The 13,571-nt window shown below is 38.7% G+C and overlaps 2 protein-coding genes across 2 annotated transcripts; one reads left to right on the top strand and one right to left on the bottom strand.

Moving 5' to 3' along the window:
• Positions 1-612: 612 nt before the first annotated feature.
• On the bottom strand, positions 613-1,833 carry LOC119658407 (60S ribosomal protein L9). Its single transcript, XM_038065803.1, has 3 exons — positions 1,697-1,833; positions 1,046-1,293; positions 613-981 (listed from the first exon to the last, which is right to left on the bottom strand). The coding sequence occupies exons 2-3, from the start codon at positions 1,284-1,286 to the stop codon at positions 650-652; spliced, it is 573 nt and encodes a 190-aa protein (XP_037921731.1). The 5' UTR covers positions 1,287-1,293; positions 1,697-1,833; the 3' UTR covers positions 613-649.
• Positions 1,834-2,185: 352 nt separating this feature from the next.
• LOC119658398 (ubiquitin thioesterase otubain-like) lies at positions 2,186-10,694 on the top strand. The gene is made up of 3 exons (XM_038065790.1): positions 2,186-2,456; positions 2,566-2,865; positions 9,874-10,694. The coding sequence occupies exons 1-3, from the start codon at positions 2,379-2,381 to the stop codon at positions 10,270-10,272; spliced, it is 777 nt and encodes a 258-aa protein (XP_037921718.1). The 5' UTR covers positions 2,186-2,378; the 3' UTR covers positions 10,273-10,694.
• The last annotated feature ends 2,877 nt before the right edge of the window (positions 10,695-13,571 follow it).

Raw genomic sequence — 13,571 nt, 5'->3', positions numbered from 1 at the left:
GTACAAATTGTGCGGTGGTAGCGTATATAGTTTACAATGGTGACAGGCCTGTGTGTGGGCTTGTGAGCAGCCCTTCGTGAGATTTTCAATGAAAAACTTTATTTTGAATTTAGTTGTTTGCTATACTTTGGTTTTAATTGCTATGCATGCTTCACACACTTAGAAAGGACATTGAATATGTTCTTTTCCTATCTAGGGTGGAGAACTCACATGTGAAACAGGGTTTACTGCTAACAATATTCTTTTCAAAATGCGGTGTTTTTGTTACTTCAATAAAAACTCTTAGCCAATATCGGAAATACTCTCAAACTTGTTTCTTTTTTTGAACCACTGGCCATCCATCCATCCATCCAACCAAACGATTACTGCCACCATTTCTCGGAAACACGATGAGTTGACGATTAGGTTAGAAAACTTTCAGATACTGCTCGTAAATGCAAAGATAATTTCCATTTTTTGAAGCCAAGAAATGAGAAATTTATACGAAGTGCCTCCGCTCCGTCCCATTGGAGAAGGCTTAGGCCTTGACCTAACGAAAGAGTATTACCTGTTCCCTTGCACTCAGCTCTGAGGTAGGTTGCCCATTTCACTAAAACTTCACTCAAAACGCACTTTTGTTTAGGTGTTGGAAATATAGAATTTATTAAAGTTAGATCTCATCTTTCACAACTGTTGTCTTTTCGGACACGTAGAGACCGTCCAAGAACTTACGGATATCCTTATCTTTAACAGTTGTCGATTGCTGAATAAGAGCAGCTGACCCGGACACGGCTTCAATGTCATTTCCTTCGACGATCAATTCGTCCTTTTGCGCTGTTGAGTTGACAACAGTTACACCAGGTGCCATTTCAACGCGACGAATGTACTTTTCGCCCAAGAAGTTACGGATCTCGATGACTGTGTTATTTTCGGAGGTGACACAGTTGATGGGGAAGTGAGCGTATACGGCACGCATTTTGTATTGGAATCCCTTAGTAACACCTGCAAGCGCAAAAACATCGGTTAGAGTTGCCGGTAAAAACCTTGGTTATCTCGGGCCCTTTACCTTTGATCATGTTTTCAATGTGGCTGCACACGGTACGTACGGCAGCCAACTCCTTCTTTGTACCGAACCACTTCTCCACTTTGAGGCATCGTGGGTTCACCATGTAGATGTCGAGGGCCAAGTGTTTGAAGCACCGCTTCAACACTCCCCGTGGACCTTCGATGGTCACATTTCGGGCCTTGACTGTGGCCTTAATATGTTTTGGGATTTTAACACACTGGTTGGAGTTGATAGTCCTCATTCTGTCACTGGAATGGAATAGAGAAAGCGGTTAGGATCGTTAGGTCGGCATACGAATGTAGTGTTTTGGAGGCTCTGATGGTTGGGCAAATTGTGTTTTGGTGGAAATATTGAGTGGCATTTCTTTTGTAGCCAAGCAGTGTCAATCAAATACTCAAGTTATTGCGTTCTTTTGCAAAATTAACTATCATTTCCCGCACTTCCAAGATGTAAACACAAGTAGATGTCACCTGTCAAACTTTCCACAAAATCACAATTTCCAACTTTCAGAGCATTTTCCACACAAAAATGTTTATTGAAACATTAACATCGATCAATGAAAATTCCATTTAGTAGCATTCAACTTGTTTTTCATTTACCGATGCTAAGATGTTTCGAAAAGTTATCCATATATAAAACGGCGGCACTTACACGTTCAAGAGACCAACCGGAAAGAGATTTTGACAGCGGCGAAATTTCCTTGTCCAGCAAAATATTTGCGGCTAACCAGCGTTACCATATCGATATCAATATGGCGAAGAGAACATGGTAAATAATTTTGATTTTTACAATTTCTGCAATTAGATAAGCAAAATTCTATACTGTAAAATTAGAATATATTTAGAAACCTGTTTCAACCATATATTTTATGACAAGAAATGTTTGCTGATTATGAAAAAAGTCGCGATGGAGCAAATATGTTCGGCCATCAATCGCAAATAGGTGTAAAGGAAAACATTATTCAATCCAATGCAATCAAATAACGGTTTCATTTTATGAATGTGGAAATAATGAACCTTTCTTGATATCAGTAAATGGGAAATGGCGAAGTCGTTAGCAATTATTCCCACACTTTACCAATTATATTCCTTATCATTTCTTCTCGATTTGTACATTTTATCGGTTACGCTTTCAGAACGCTCATATGTACACACAGTTTGGCAATCTCTGCGGCAGCAACAAATAAATGACAAACAAACCGAATTGCCAATCACCTACAAAAACAACAACTGGTCACTGCAATCAACTGCGGGTGCGACATTATTCGTGTTTCTCCAAACTCTTCCTGTGCATTTTGTAACAGAAACCCTACATTGCCACGAATTGAGTGAATATGGACCAAACCGAAGAAACTGATGCTGTTAATCGCGATGAGCTTATCATGCAACAACAGCGACAAATTGAAAAAGAGGTTAGTTGCGATGTCATTATTGTTTCTGGTCATGGCCATTGGGATATTTCAATAGCCTCTTGTTGGATCGGCAAAGCTTAAGTGAAACTGTACAATTTTCAATTTATAGATAAGCGACACGATACCGCTGGTGAGTGAAGAGCAGCCAGTCGACTCGTTGAATAACGAGTACATGGGAGACGATGTTTATGGTTCGAAAGTGAGAGATTTAGCGGCAAAATACCGCGCGATTCGCCGTACTCGTCCAGATGGCAATTGTTTTTTCCGAGCATTTGCATATTCCTACTTGGAGTACTTAGCTGGACATAAGGAGGATTACGATGCGTTTAAAGAGTTAGCACTAAAATCTAAGGACAAACTTGTAGCGCTAGGATTTCCACAATTTACTTTAGAGGATTTCCACGATACTGTAAGTACAAATAAACTTAATTTCCATCTCAATACGTCCTTGTGCATAGCCCACTGAGGTGCCGAATCGACTAAAGTTGCCTGATAACATAATTGGTTGCCATAGCAACAACATCGTTTGTATTTCATTTGTGCGAATTATTGATGAAGGCCGCGACCTTTGGTTCGCCATTTCATCATTTCACCAATAGCTACAACACACCCCGGTCTGTTTCATGTTTTCCAGGTGGTCGTTTACCTTCCATCTTGCTTTTTATGAAGAAGCGACCTGGGAATGCTTCTGTCGATTGCACACTATATGATCCGCCCATCGGAGCTTTCGAAACAATACGGATGATGGCTTCTGGTTCAATTTGTTAAATTCACTTTTGTATCTCATTCGCCATTCGAAATGCATCCTTACTGGGTCTATGATTTTCATGAGAACTTAACGTTCGGAAACATTGACCTTTTGCCTGTTGATTTTGTCTGTTTAATTGTCCGTTCGAAGTTGTATTCTTAGGCCAATTTCTTTCGTTACCACCTTCTCTTTCATGTTTCAGATTATATACTCCAGAGCGATTTTAAATGTTGGTGCCAGTCCATAACCTTACTTGAATCCGGACTCTGCCAAATCCTCATATAATCTGTGTATGTCCGTTTGAGGCGAACATTCACATCGTAGTGACCCATTGAACTCCATGGCTCCCACGTCTAACGGAAGATCCCAGACACGTTTATGGATCGCATCTGCCAGGCAGACTTCTGCAAGTCTCCCTATTGTTCAACAGGATAAACTTTGCAGTATGTTTGTTTGGCTCTGACAAGAACAGTATAGTGTGTCTAGCAGTATTTAGGTTCTGCTACCTGTCTTTATGGGACGCTTTCGAACTTATGATAGTAGCATTAGCCAGTGCAGTGAATTATTCTATGAGTTGCTCTCGTTGCAGTGCTTTGAACGTATATGTTTAAGCGTGAGTAATGCTTCCAGAGCTGCTCATTTGGCGGTAATATCCGAAATGGCGCACAGTCAAAAAAGAGACCTTTATTCACGAACCCAACCATCGTGTATTTACCTTTCAGAATTTTTGATACTAAGGAATGCAAAGCAGATTGACTTTCCACGCTGGTAAATAGGTTGGTTGTCTTATAGTTGGTGGGACCTCAGCACTTTCTCACAAATGTGGCGCTTCACAAATCTCTAAAAATATTTCAGCAAGAATAATGTTAAGTTGTTTAGACTTTCTTGAATTTGAGTAGTAATCTTTTCCAGGTTTCAATATGACGGCTAACTTAACCTTCTGCTAGGAGGCGTGGTGGGAACGTAGCGCAGAACTAGAAAAATATGTCTTAGCAGTCGCCCTAGGTGCTCTATACCTTTCTTTAATATCGCTGGGCAGATCCCATTCATGTCAAATGCTATGGAATGTGCCAAGGAGCCAATAGCTTTTACTTTTTCATTGGTAACAATCCCTCTCCCGCTGCCCCGAATTACCTTGCAGTACGTGTTGTAAGATGGGGAAAACGGCCAGCTCTTTTTCTCTCACTTCCGCGACTTGTCCTTACCTTCACGCTGTGAGCTCCGGAAGTTGAACCAGTCTTCATTTTTAATGCTTTTACGTGTAGGATTCAGAAGTCGTCTGGTTGATTTCCTGAGTTTTTGCAGTTCTCGATTCCATCAGCGAACACATCATAGAACACGTTTGCCTCGGGTAAAATGACAAGTCTTCTCTCCTGAAAGTGTCCGACTCAGAGTTCCCAATTGATCTTCTATCGCCAAGAAGTTCGTTCAACTTTGTTTAATATGTTTTTCTAATATTTCGTCCTTATATTATGGTCTGCTTGCACGCATTACTCAGACTGAATTCTAGTTATCGCTGGTCTGATAATGAGACCCTGCCTAGCAAAAAACCAAGTCAATTACTTCACTTCTTGGTCGCCCGAACATAGGGGTGCACCCATTGTTTGAAGTCATGAGACCGGCTGAAGTGCTGAAATAAAAAAGTTGATCACATTAAGGATTGCAGTTACTACTCCCCCAATAAATACGCTGAGCGTAACCTAACAAAAGTCGAGACCGGTATTAGATCGCTTAATTCTTGCGCCGACGGAGGACACAAGGAATCATAAGGTAAGTAAGCTGAGGTACCTATAACGTTTTTTCTCTCGCCATAAATCTGAAATTGTAAAATAACTGTAACAAGGTCCTGGGGACAAAATTGTTTTTACATAGTTGCTTCTAACAATTTTGTCAACAGGACACAAGCTACTGGTCTTACGGATCTTTTGCCATGAAAAATCCTAGCCCTCTGAATTGATCCAAATTCACAGATTTTGTTAAATCGAATCCTTAGTTCTGTCATCAGTCTTGCTACCAGCAGCCAGGAAGAGGTTTTCACACAGTGCATGTTAATTTAACTTATCTGTATATTTTTCGAAATATCATAAGTTTAAATGTAATAGAAAACACTTAGAATCGTATGCCATGTAACCAAAATTCCCTCACACTGTAACGTCGATCAGTTTTTGATCTATTTTTTGGAGTGCAGTGCAGATACAGCGTATCTATTTCCAAATCCGCAAAGGGTCTTATCCCTTCACGCAAAGCATTTTTCTGTTTTCCAACACCTTCGCCGGTTTGCAGTGTTCGATGTGGGCAGATCCGATACCGTAAGCTGGCATCAAGCCAGTTCTGTTCATGTCTATAGCTTTCTTTTCTTTCGCTTGTTCCGTAAAATATACGGGGGTTAGCCTTCGCCCTCTAAACAAGCGGCAATACCGAAAGCTGGCGCTTCGGGTATAAAGGCTTTGTGTTCATCTTATGTGAGAAACTAAAAACTCAAAATATTCCTTCACATTTTTTCAAACTACAAGATATATGTACATATTACAGACGTAGATATTATGTTCACCTTAAACAAACAAACATTGCCTATTATCGAATATTATAGTTATACATATATGTACGTATTTAAATTTATTTCCGGTTTATTTCGTGCACAAAAGCATACATGTGTACGTATAAAGTAGGTATATTAAATATACAAATATGTATATCTATCTGAATTAGGCACTATCCCAAAATTTCATTAACATAACATATAAATACATACATGTGTATAGATTAAAAACCTAAAACGAAATGTTTCCCGGCGACCCCCCATTCATATGAGCTCACATTGTTGTGGTATTGACGAATTTATAATTTACACATTCACATAAAATGTAAAAGTTTCACCTTCTATAACATTATTAATAATAATTGGATTTCCTTCAAACTTCCCAAAGTTATGGCTTATGTTATCCCTTATACCACTGCACTTCTAGCATGAACTTAAGGAGGGTTTCCGGCAAAATTTCTAAAATATGCTTATATACAATTCTTAACTTTATATGTGCAGATATTGGAGCGAGATATAGTTTGAGGCCTAGATTTCGTTTAGATACACCACTGTTTTTCTTTTTTAGATTTTTTGGTTTGGATAGGTTGTGAGAACAAGACCTGTTACACTTTTTGAGGGTCATATTTTGAGTCCTGGCTCCCATGCGCCCGATATCAGTTTCGAAAAGTACTAATTGAACCCTTTCATTTGATACCACACACGGCCACATTCTGTGAAAAACAAAATTTGTATCCCTCCTTTCGCATGTAAGGGAAGCCAATCTTAAACTCAACACAAAATGGCGCCACTGGCTATATGTAGGACCACAGATTCCCACCAAATTTCGTGACAATTAGTCTAGCTAGCCCATTGGCTTCATTTCAAACTCAAAAATTTTTTCAATAGATATTCCTGAAGGATGGTAATTATTCCCTCCGACATTTGCCATACTTGGAGGAAACTCCTAAGGCAGCGATGAGAAATGAGAGTGCTTGCGCATACTTCCTCTCCTTTCCCGCCTTCCTGTTTGTGTTCATATGGGAGGGACCAGTGACTTTAATAAGGTTTTATTTTCCACGCAACTGTAAAGAAAAAAAATCCTTCAACGCGAAGGACCCATGACCTAGTTATTAGAGCGCCAGCTTCTCAATTTTTTTAGTTCTGGTTCGAATGCCGGCTCGTCGTTGATGTCCACGTTCACCTTTGTACTGTCCCGCTGCTATAGGATTACCAGTTGTACAACATTAAGTGTGTTGATAATGAAGTTGAAGTACAGTATCATTGAAAACCAAATAGGAAAGTAAAATAGGATATGAAAAAAGATTTTGAGTGGATGTCCTATACTTCACGAAGGAGTGAATGGGTGACATACATCAAGGGAAACTTTTGACAACCATTGATTTACTTCGAAACACCATCTAAAATATGAGATCTCTATCAAGTATGCGCTCATCATCATCTCTGAGGACTGTAATTGTCATATTGCCTGGAAGTAATTTATAATTGACTACTCGCGAGAGCGTGGTCGGATGAAGATCTTGCTTTTCTTGCGAAATGGCTCTTCTATTCGGACTGCGCGGTTTTTTTGCTTGTCACTGATGTAACAATATGCAACTATCATGATTCATATTGTCGGCAACCTGAGCGATAAATTTCTTTTCTTTAATAAATGCGTAACCTACGCAACCACTTTTTTTTAGGGAATGTAGATGAGAGACGCACGTATCCTCAGCAAAATTTTGTGCTATTTGTTTTGGGTTTGTATGAAACAAACTATTCAAATTTTGTCTCTATTGTATGGACCACTAAAACTTCATCCTTTATGTTAGCCACTTGCTACCTTATTCAGTGGAGTTCATTGAATCCATTATTCACACATACAATTGAGTACTGTCACTGCAAATAAGCGGTTTATGTTAGTTAATATTAACTTGTCTCTATTATTTCAGTTTGACGTTTCATTTCTTTATCGTAGTTAGATGCCGAGAAAGACTCTGTCGTAACATAACGGACCTGCTTGAGGGCGATCTTAACGAAAAGACAGACGGAAACCGGTGTACAAGCAAAAAGAAAGCAAGCGTATTGCCGGTTTTTAGGGTGGTTTATTAAACGATTATTTCATCTTCTACTTCTTATAGAGGGAACAGACCTGAACATCGACCAACGCTGCTGTCCTTATAAATGAACAAGCCACTGTTGAAACAACATAGGGCAGGAACTGATCGCAAATTAAATAGTGAAAAATTGAAATGAAAATCAAACCAAAAATGTGATAATATGAAGATAAGAAGAATCGGTCTATTTGCCGTTGATAATACGCTTACCAAAAGGAAATTGGAACCAACAAGCATACATTGGGGCAACAACGGGTGTTGGTAGAACTCGAGCGACTGCGATACGGCACTCTTCTCTGTTATGAACGTGGGATACCTAACGTCCAGCAGCCTAGACAACCCCCCACGCAGATGATGATTTACTAGCATCTCACAGTAAAACTCATCTCGAATAAGTTGTCTAAAAGTGGAAGGATTTCCTCATGTATTATGGTTTCCGACTGAATCTTAAGATAATAGAATTTTTGCCGACGGCGCAACTTAGATAAAGAGGTCTTCTATAACTGAATGATGCAAATCGATCGTTACAACTCATTCAATTAATTAATCTATAAATGATTGTGGCTAGTTTTATTAATGCTCTGTGGGATAGCTAGGTTTCAGCTCTCCTACCGACGTCTGGAAAATCATTAACGATCTATAACCAAAATTGCATTTCCAAAAGAAATGTGAGGCTTTAAGCATAAATCTCTCAAGTAATACCTAACACCACAGCCGAAATGCAGCAAAGGTTTCAACGCTTGATAAATGGTAGACTTCCATTTGTGTGAATCAGTTTCTGCAAACATCCTATTGTCGTCTGCATAGTTGTGTCTTTAACATCGATCCCGGTATAACGGAAAATGATTCCAGCAAATGCACCTCAGATTTCAGGAGGCTGTGTTTTTTGAATGCGTAAAATTTTTACAGTATTGATTTTAGTCACTTCCTTATTTATGACAGCTGGAATCAAATTGAATCTTCTAGGTTCTGCAAAAGCTGTTCTGTAATTTGATCATACGGCACACCTGCGATCACTTTGTCCAATTTAAAAACAGTTTTGAATTTCTGCTTCGTTAGTTGCAGCTTCATGATCACGATAGGGTTCATATTTGTTTTTTTTTCCAGGCCGATCTAACGATCCAAATTTTTACTTTTTCCTTTATCTTCAAGAGGGAAAAAGATTATTGTCTTTTTTCAAATTTCAATTTCAAATAGGAATCCTTCCATCTATCCTTCTATCAATGCCAACTCTCCATCATCAATCATCATGGTAGGCAAAACATTACCAAACCATTCTGCTGCCTAAGGGTCGTCTTTCTAAAGTAATTATCCTTAATTATAATGTTCCATTGAATTCGAACGAATTAAAGAATTCTTTCTGAAGTTGCGTACCGTTGAATTTGCATACTTTTTCGTCTATGCCAAAGATTTTTCGGTTAAAAGTGGCATTTTGCAGGTTGTCGAATCGATAAACCAGGCTTCTGCAGTCTTCTTCAAACCATATATGCTCAATTCTGCTCCACCTTCTTCCACAAACACTCTTCGAATGTTATCGACAGATTGCAGCCGATCGCGCACAGGTTCTCGTTAGCAAGTGATCTTCGCCAGCGCCACTTTTCACATCAGCCCCGAAATCTTGAACTTACTCCAAGCATTTTTACCATTCATTTAAATACTCGGTATAATTTAGTGATTTGACGGAAGGTATTACGCTTTTTGTTATCCTTACTTTCATTTCGTTGCGGTGCAGCGATTATGCGCATAGTCTCTTCTTGTAAATGCAAGTGATACGTGTTCAAGCATAAGTTAAATAAAAACAATCATGACAGAAAAAGGTTCACCGGATCGCAAGCCTGCGTGAATCTTTTTGTTATAAACCTAATCGGATATTTGCAGCAGCAAATAATCTGAGAAATTTTATACGAATAGATGGAAAACATCCGTTAATCTTTGCCCTTATAGTCATCTAAATGAATTGTTGGGTTACCAAAAAAAATTCATCATAAAATTACGAATTGAATTCATAATCTAGGTATCTTTTTTTATTTACAGTTCATGGAAGTCATCGAACATGTTTCACCAGGCGAAAATGATAAACAAGAACTTCATAAACTTTTCAACGCTCAGGGATATTCAGATTACGTGGTAGTCTACTTAAGACTGATCACTTCGGGACAAGTGCAAGAAGGTGCTGACTTCTATCAGAATTTCATTGATGGAAATTGCACAATTCAAGAATTCCGTCATCAAGAGGTTGAACCGATGTACAAGGAATCCGACCATATTCATATTATAGCACTTTGTTCGGCATTGAATGTTGGCGTTCGTGTGGAATATATGGATCGTGGAGAAGGTGGACAGGTTAAAGCTCATGATTTTCCGGAGGGAACAGATCCTAAAGTTTACTTGTTATATAGACCTGGACATTATGATATTTTGTATCCAAATTAGTAGAATAATGAATATATAAAGAAGGACGTGAAATTGAAACAAAAACGATTAGTACTTTGAATGTTCCCATGCTTTTCCATCTATTTTCTACGCATAATATAGAAAAGGAAGATGTTTTCACATTTAGAGTTAGTTGACCGAATAGAGATTAATGTGAAATCATCTCTAGTATGACTTTTTTCTTAAGCGATTCGCTACGCATTTAGTTTAACTTATGTCACTAGGTACACTTCGTTATTCGATTATGACCAAATAAGACTATTCCTTGGTGACTACTACTCTAAGACTGTTCTTATATATTTTGTACGCATTTTCTTCGCTTTTAATTTGCGTTTTCTTCATGTTGTCATAAAGCGATATTAGTATCCTACGTAATTTAGCTTTAATATCTTCAAGAATAATAATATGTTTTTTTCCCCGGATTTTTTTTTGTTTTCTTTCTCGCTGGCTAGTTAGGGGATTCTAGACAATTCGGAAATCCTCTGAAATACATAGTTTGTTTTCAATGAAATTGACCAGATAGCGCCGGTTTAGTGAATTACTTGCACTGCATCTGTTTTCATGTCCTTTCCTGATGATTTTTTGTTTTGGTTCTGGATCATTCACTTCAAGTTTCACACTGTAATTTGTTTTGGTGGCTTTGTAATAATGACAGCGTAATTACTGTGTTAATCTTGCCAAAATGCTCTATTGTAGCAAACTAAAAGGGTCATTTGCCAATTGCAATCGGTTTTCTGGATAGCGCATTTTAGTTTTTTTTTTTTTGCTTTAAAACTAACATCTGAATGTATCAAGCACTTTACAAAATATTGAAATACATGGTGTGTTTGTTGTTGAGTGCTTAATTTTTTTCCAAAACCTTATGAGAGGCATGCTCGGGGATTTTTCGAGAAGAAAATTAGTTTTATACTAGCAATTCAATCAAATGTTGCGCGTAAAATTCACTATGTTTCGGCTGACATAAGTTGTTCTACGATCCCTGAGATTCGGATAATATCTTTCAGCATTATATGCATCGTATTAATAATATACGTTCTAATACGTTCTCCACCAAAGGAGAGATGACTAGGCGCGACAGTTCGCAGTAAACAAAAAAGGAATAATAATTCCTTCAGAAAATTTGTTGCTCGTACTACCTTTTCAGAGTTGTAACATTTACTATTATAAAGGGGAATGATTTTCGGAACCCAAAAAAAGCAGCTTGTTAACGTACATGCTTCGAATGCTTCATATCCATGCTTCAATAATTTTAACTAAACTAGAAAACTTGATTGAAGTGGAACGAATTAGTGCCGGCATCAATTTCCTAGGTATTGACGACATCAATGTTTCACCTTTTCGCCTGGTTTTTAATAAAAATATAAGCCTGTGCAATAATACCATAAGCAGAGTGATTACTAACATAAAAGGTCAATTCCAAATAGGTTTCCGTGTGGTATACACTCGCTCTTAAGAGATTGATCATTCGACTTATATGTATGTTCTTAAATTGAAAAAAAATATCCTTTTCTTTGTTTGGTGCGAATAAAAGACCATGACCAATAAACATCTGTGCTAACTTTTGGATCAATTCTCTATATTTTTACCGATTTTAGAATATACTTTGCTGAATTCTGCCGTCAGTTTATGATTTTATATTGAATAATTATGAAAGCTCTAGTCTCATAAATATTGGTAATAGAATGGCTCTCAGGTCAAGGTTTAGAAATACACTAATTATATGTAGACTTTCTATAGTTTTTTCCTAATTGGTATTATTAGTTATTTACAGTACAGTTGGTGAAAACAGAAAAAAAACATTTTTTCGGAAAAGTCAACGCCTAGCAAGGCAGGGCATATTTACCCATTTAAACTTATAAGATCTGTAGGGAAATTTATTGAAAAACATAATAGTTAGGCATGTGAACTCCTCCAAGCGCGTTAGTGAAAGTTATGAAAGTTCCTTCTAATATACCATATACCATCATCAACGGCGCAACAACCGGTATCCGGTCTAGGCCTGCCGTAATAAGGAACTCCAACCATCTCGGATTTGCGCCGAGGTCCACAAATCGATATCCCTAAAAGCTGTTTGGCTTCCTGACGCCATCGCTCCATCTCAGGCAGGGTCTGCCTCGTCTTCTTTTTCTACCATAGATATTGTTCTTATAGACTTTCTGGGATGGATCATCCTTATCCATACGGATTAAGTGACCCGCCCACCGTTACCTATTCAGCCGGATTTTATCCACAACTTGACGGTCAAGGTATCGTTCATAGATTTTATCGTTATATAGGCTACGGAATCGTTCATCCTCATGTAGCGGGCCAAAAATTCTTCGAAGGGTTCTTCTCTCGAACCCAAGTCTCCGAGGAATACATGAGGACTGGCAAGATCATTGTGTTGTACAGTAAGAGGTTTGACCCTATGGTGAGACGTTTCGAGTGGAACAGTTTTTGTAAGCTGAAATAGGCTCTATTGGCTGCCAACAACCTTACGCGGATTTCAACGTCGTAGCTCTTATCGGTTGTGATTTTCAACCCTAGATAGGAGAAATTATCAACGTCTTGCTTTCATTGATGTGCAGCCCAAGATATCGCGCCGCTTGCTCGATCTGGATGAAGGCAGTGTTTACGTCTCGGGTTGTTCTTCCCATGATGTCGATATCATCAGCATAGACCAGTAGTTGGGTGGACTTAAAGAGGACCGTACCTCTTGCATTTACCTCAGCATCACGGATCACTTTCTCCAGTGCCAGGTTAAAGAAGACACATGATAGGGCATCCCTTTTTCGTAGACCATTGTTGGTGTTGAATGGTCTTGAGAGTGATACATGATAGGGCATCCCTTTTTCGTAGACCGTTGTTGATGTTGAATGGTCTTGAGAGTGATCCTACTGCTTTTATCTGGCCTCGCACATTGGTCAGGGTCAGCCTAGTCAGTCTTGCCAATTTCGTCCGGATATCGAATTCTCTCATGGCCGTCTACAGTTTTACTCTGGCTATGCTGTCATAGACGGCTTTAAAGTCGATGAAAAGATGGTGCAACTGATGTCCATATTCCAACAGTTTTTCCATCGCTTGCCGTAGAGAAAAAATCTGATCTGCTGCTGATTTGCCTGAAGTGACGTGTCTTTGGTATGGGTCAATGATGTTTTGAGCGTATGGTGCTATCCAGCCTAGCAAGATGGTGGAGAATATCTTACAGATGGTACTCAGCAACGTGATACCTCTATAATTGTTGCACTGTGTGACGGGACTTCCAACTCGCCGATGTTCTGGCTGTTCAGTAGTTCTCAACCCATCGCTCCAATATGCCC

This window comes from Hermetia illucens, chromosome 1 (genome assembly GCF_905115235.1).
Source record: "Hermetia illucens chromosome 1, iHerIll2.2.curated.20191125, whole genome shotgun sequence".
NCBI lineage: Eukaryota > Metazoa > Arthropoda > Insecta > Diptera > Stratiomyidae > Hermetia > Hermetia illucens.
The sequence above is the reverse complement of the archived record's forward strand: the minus strand, read 5'-3'. Positions and strand labels throughout refer to the sequence as shown.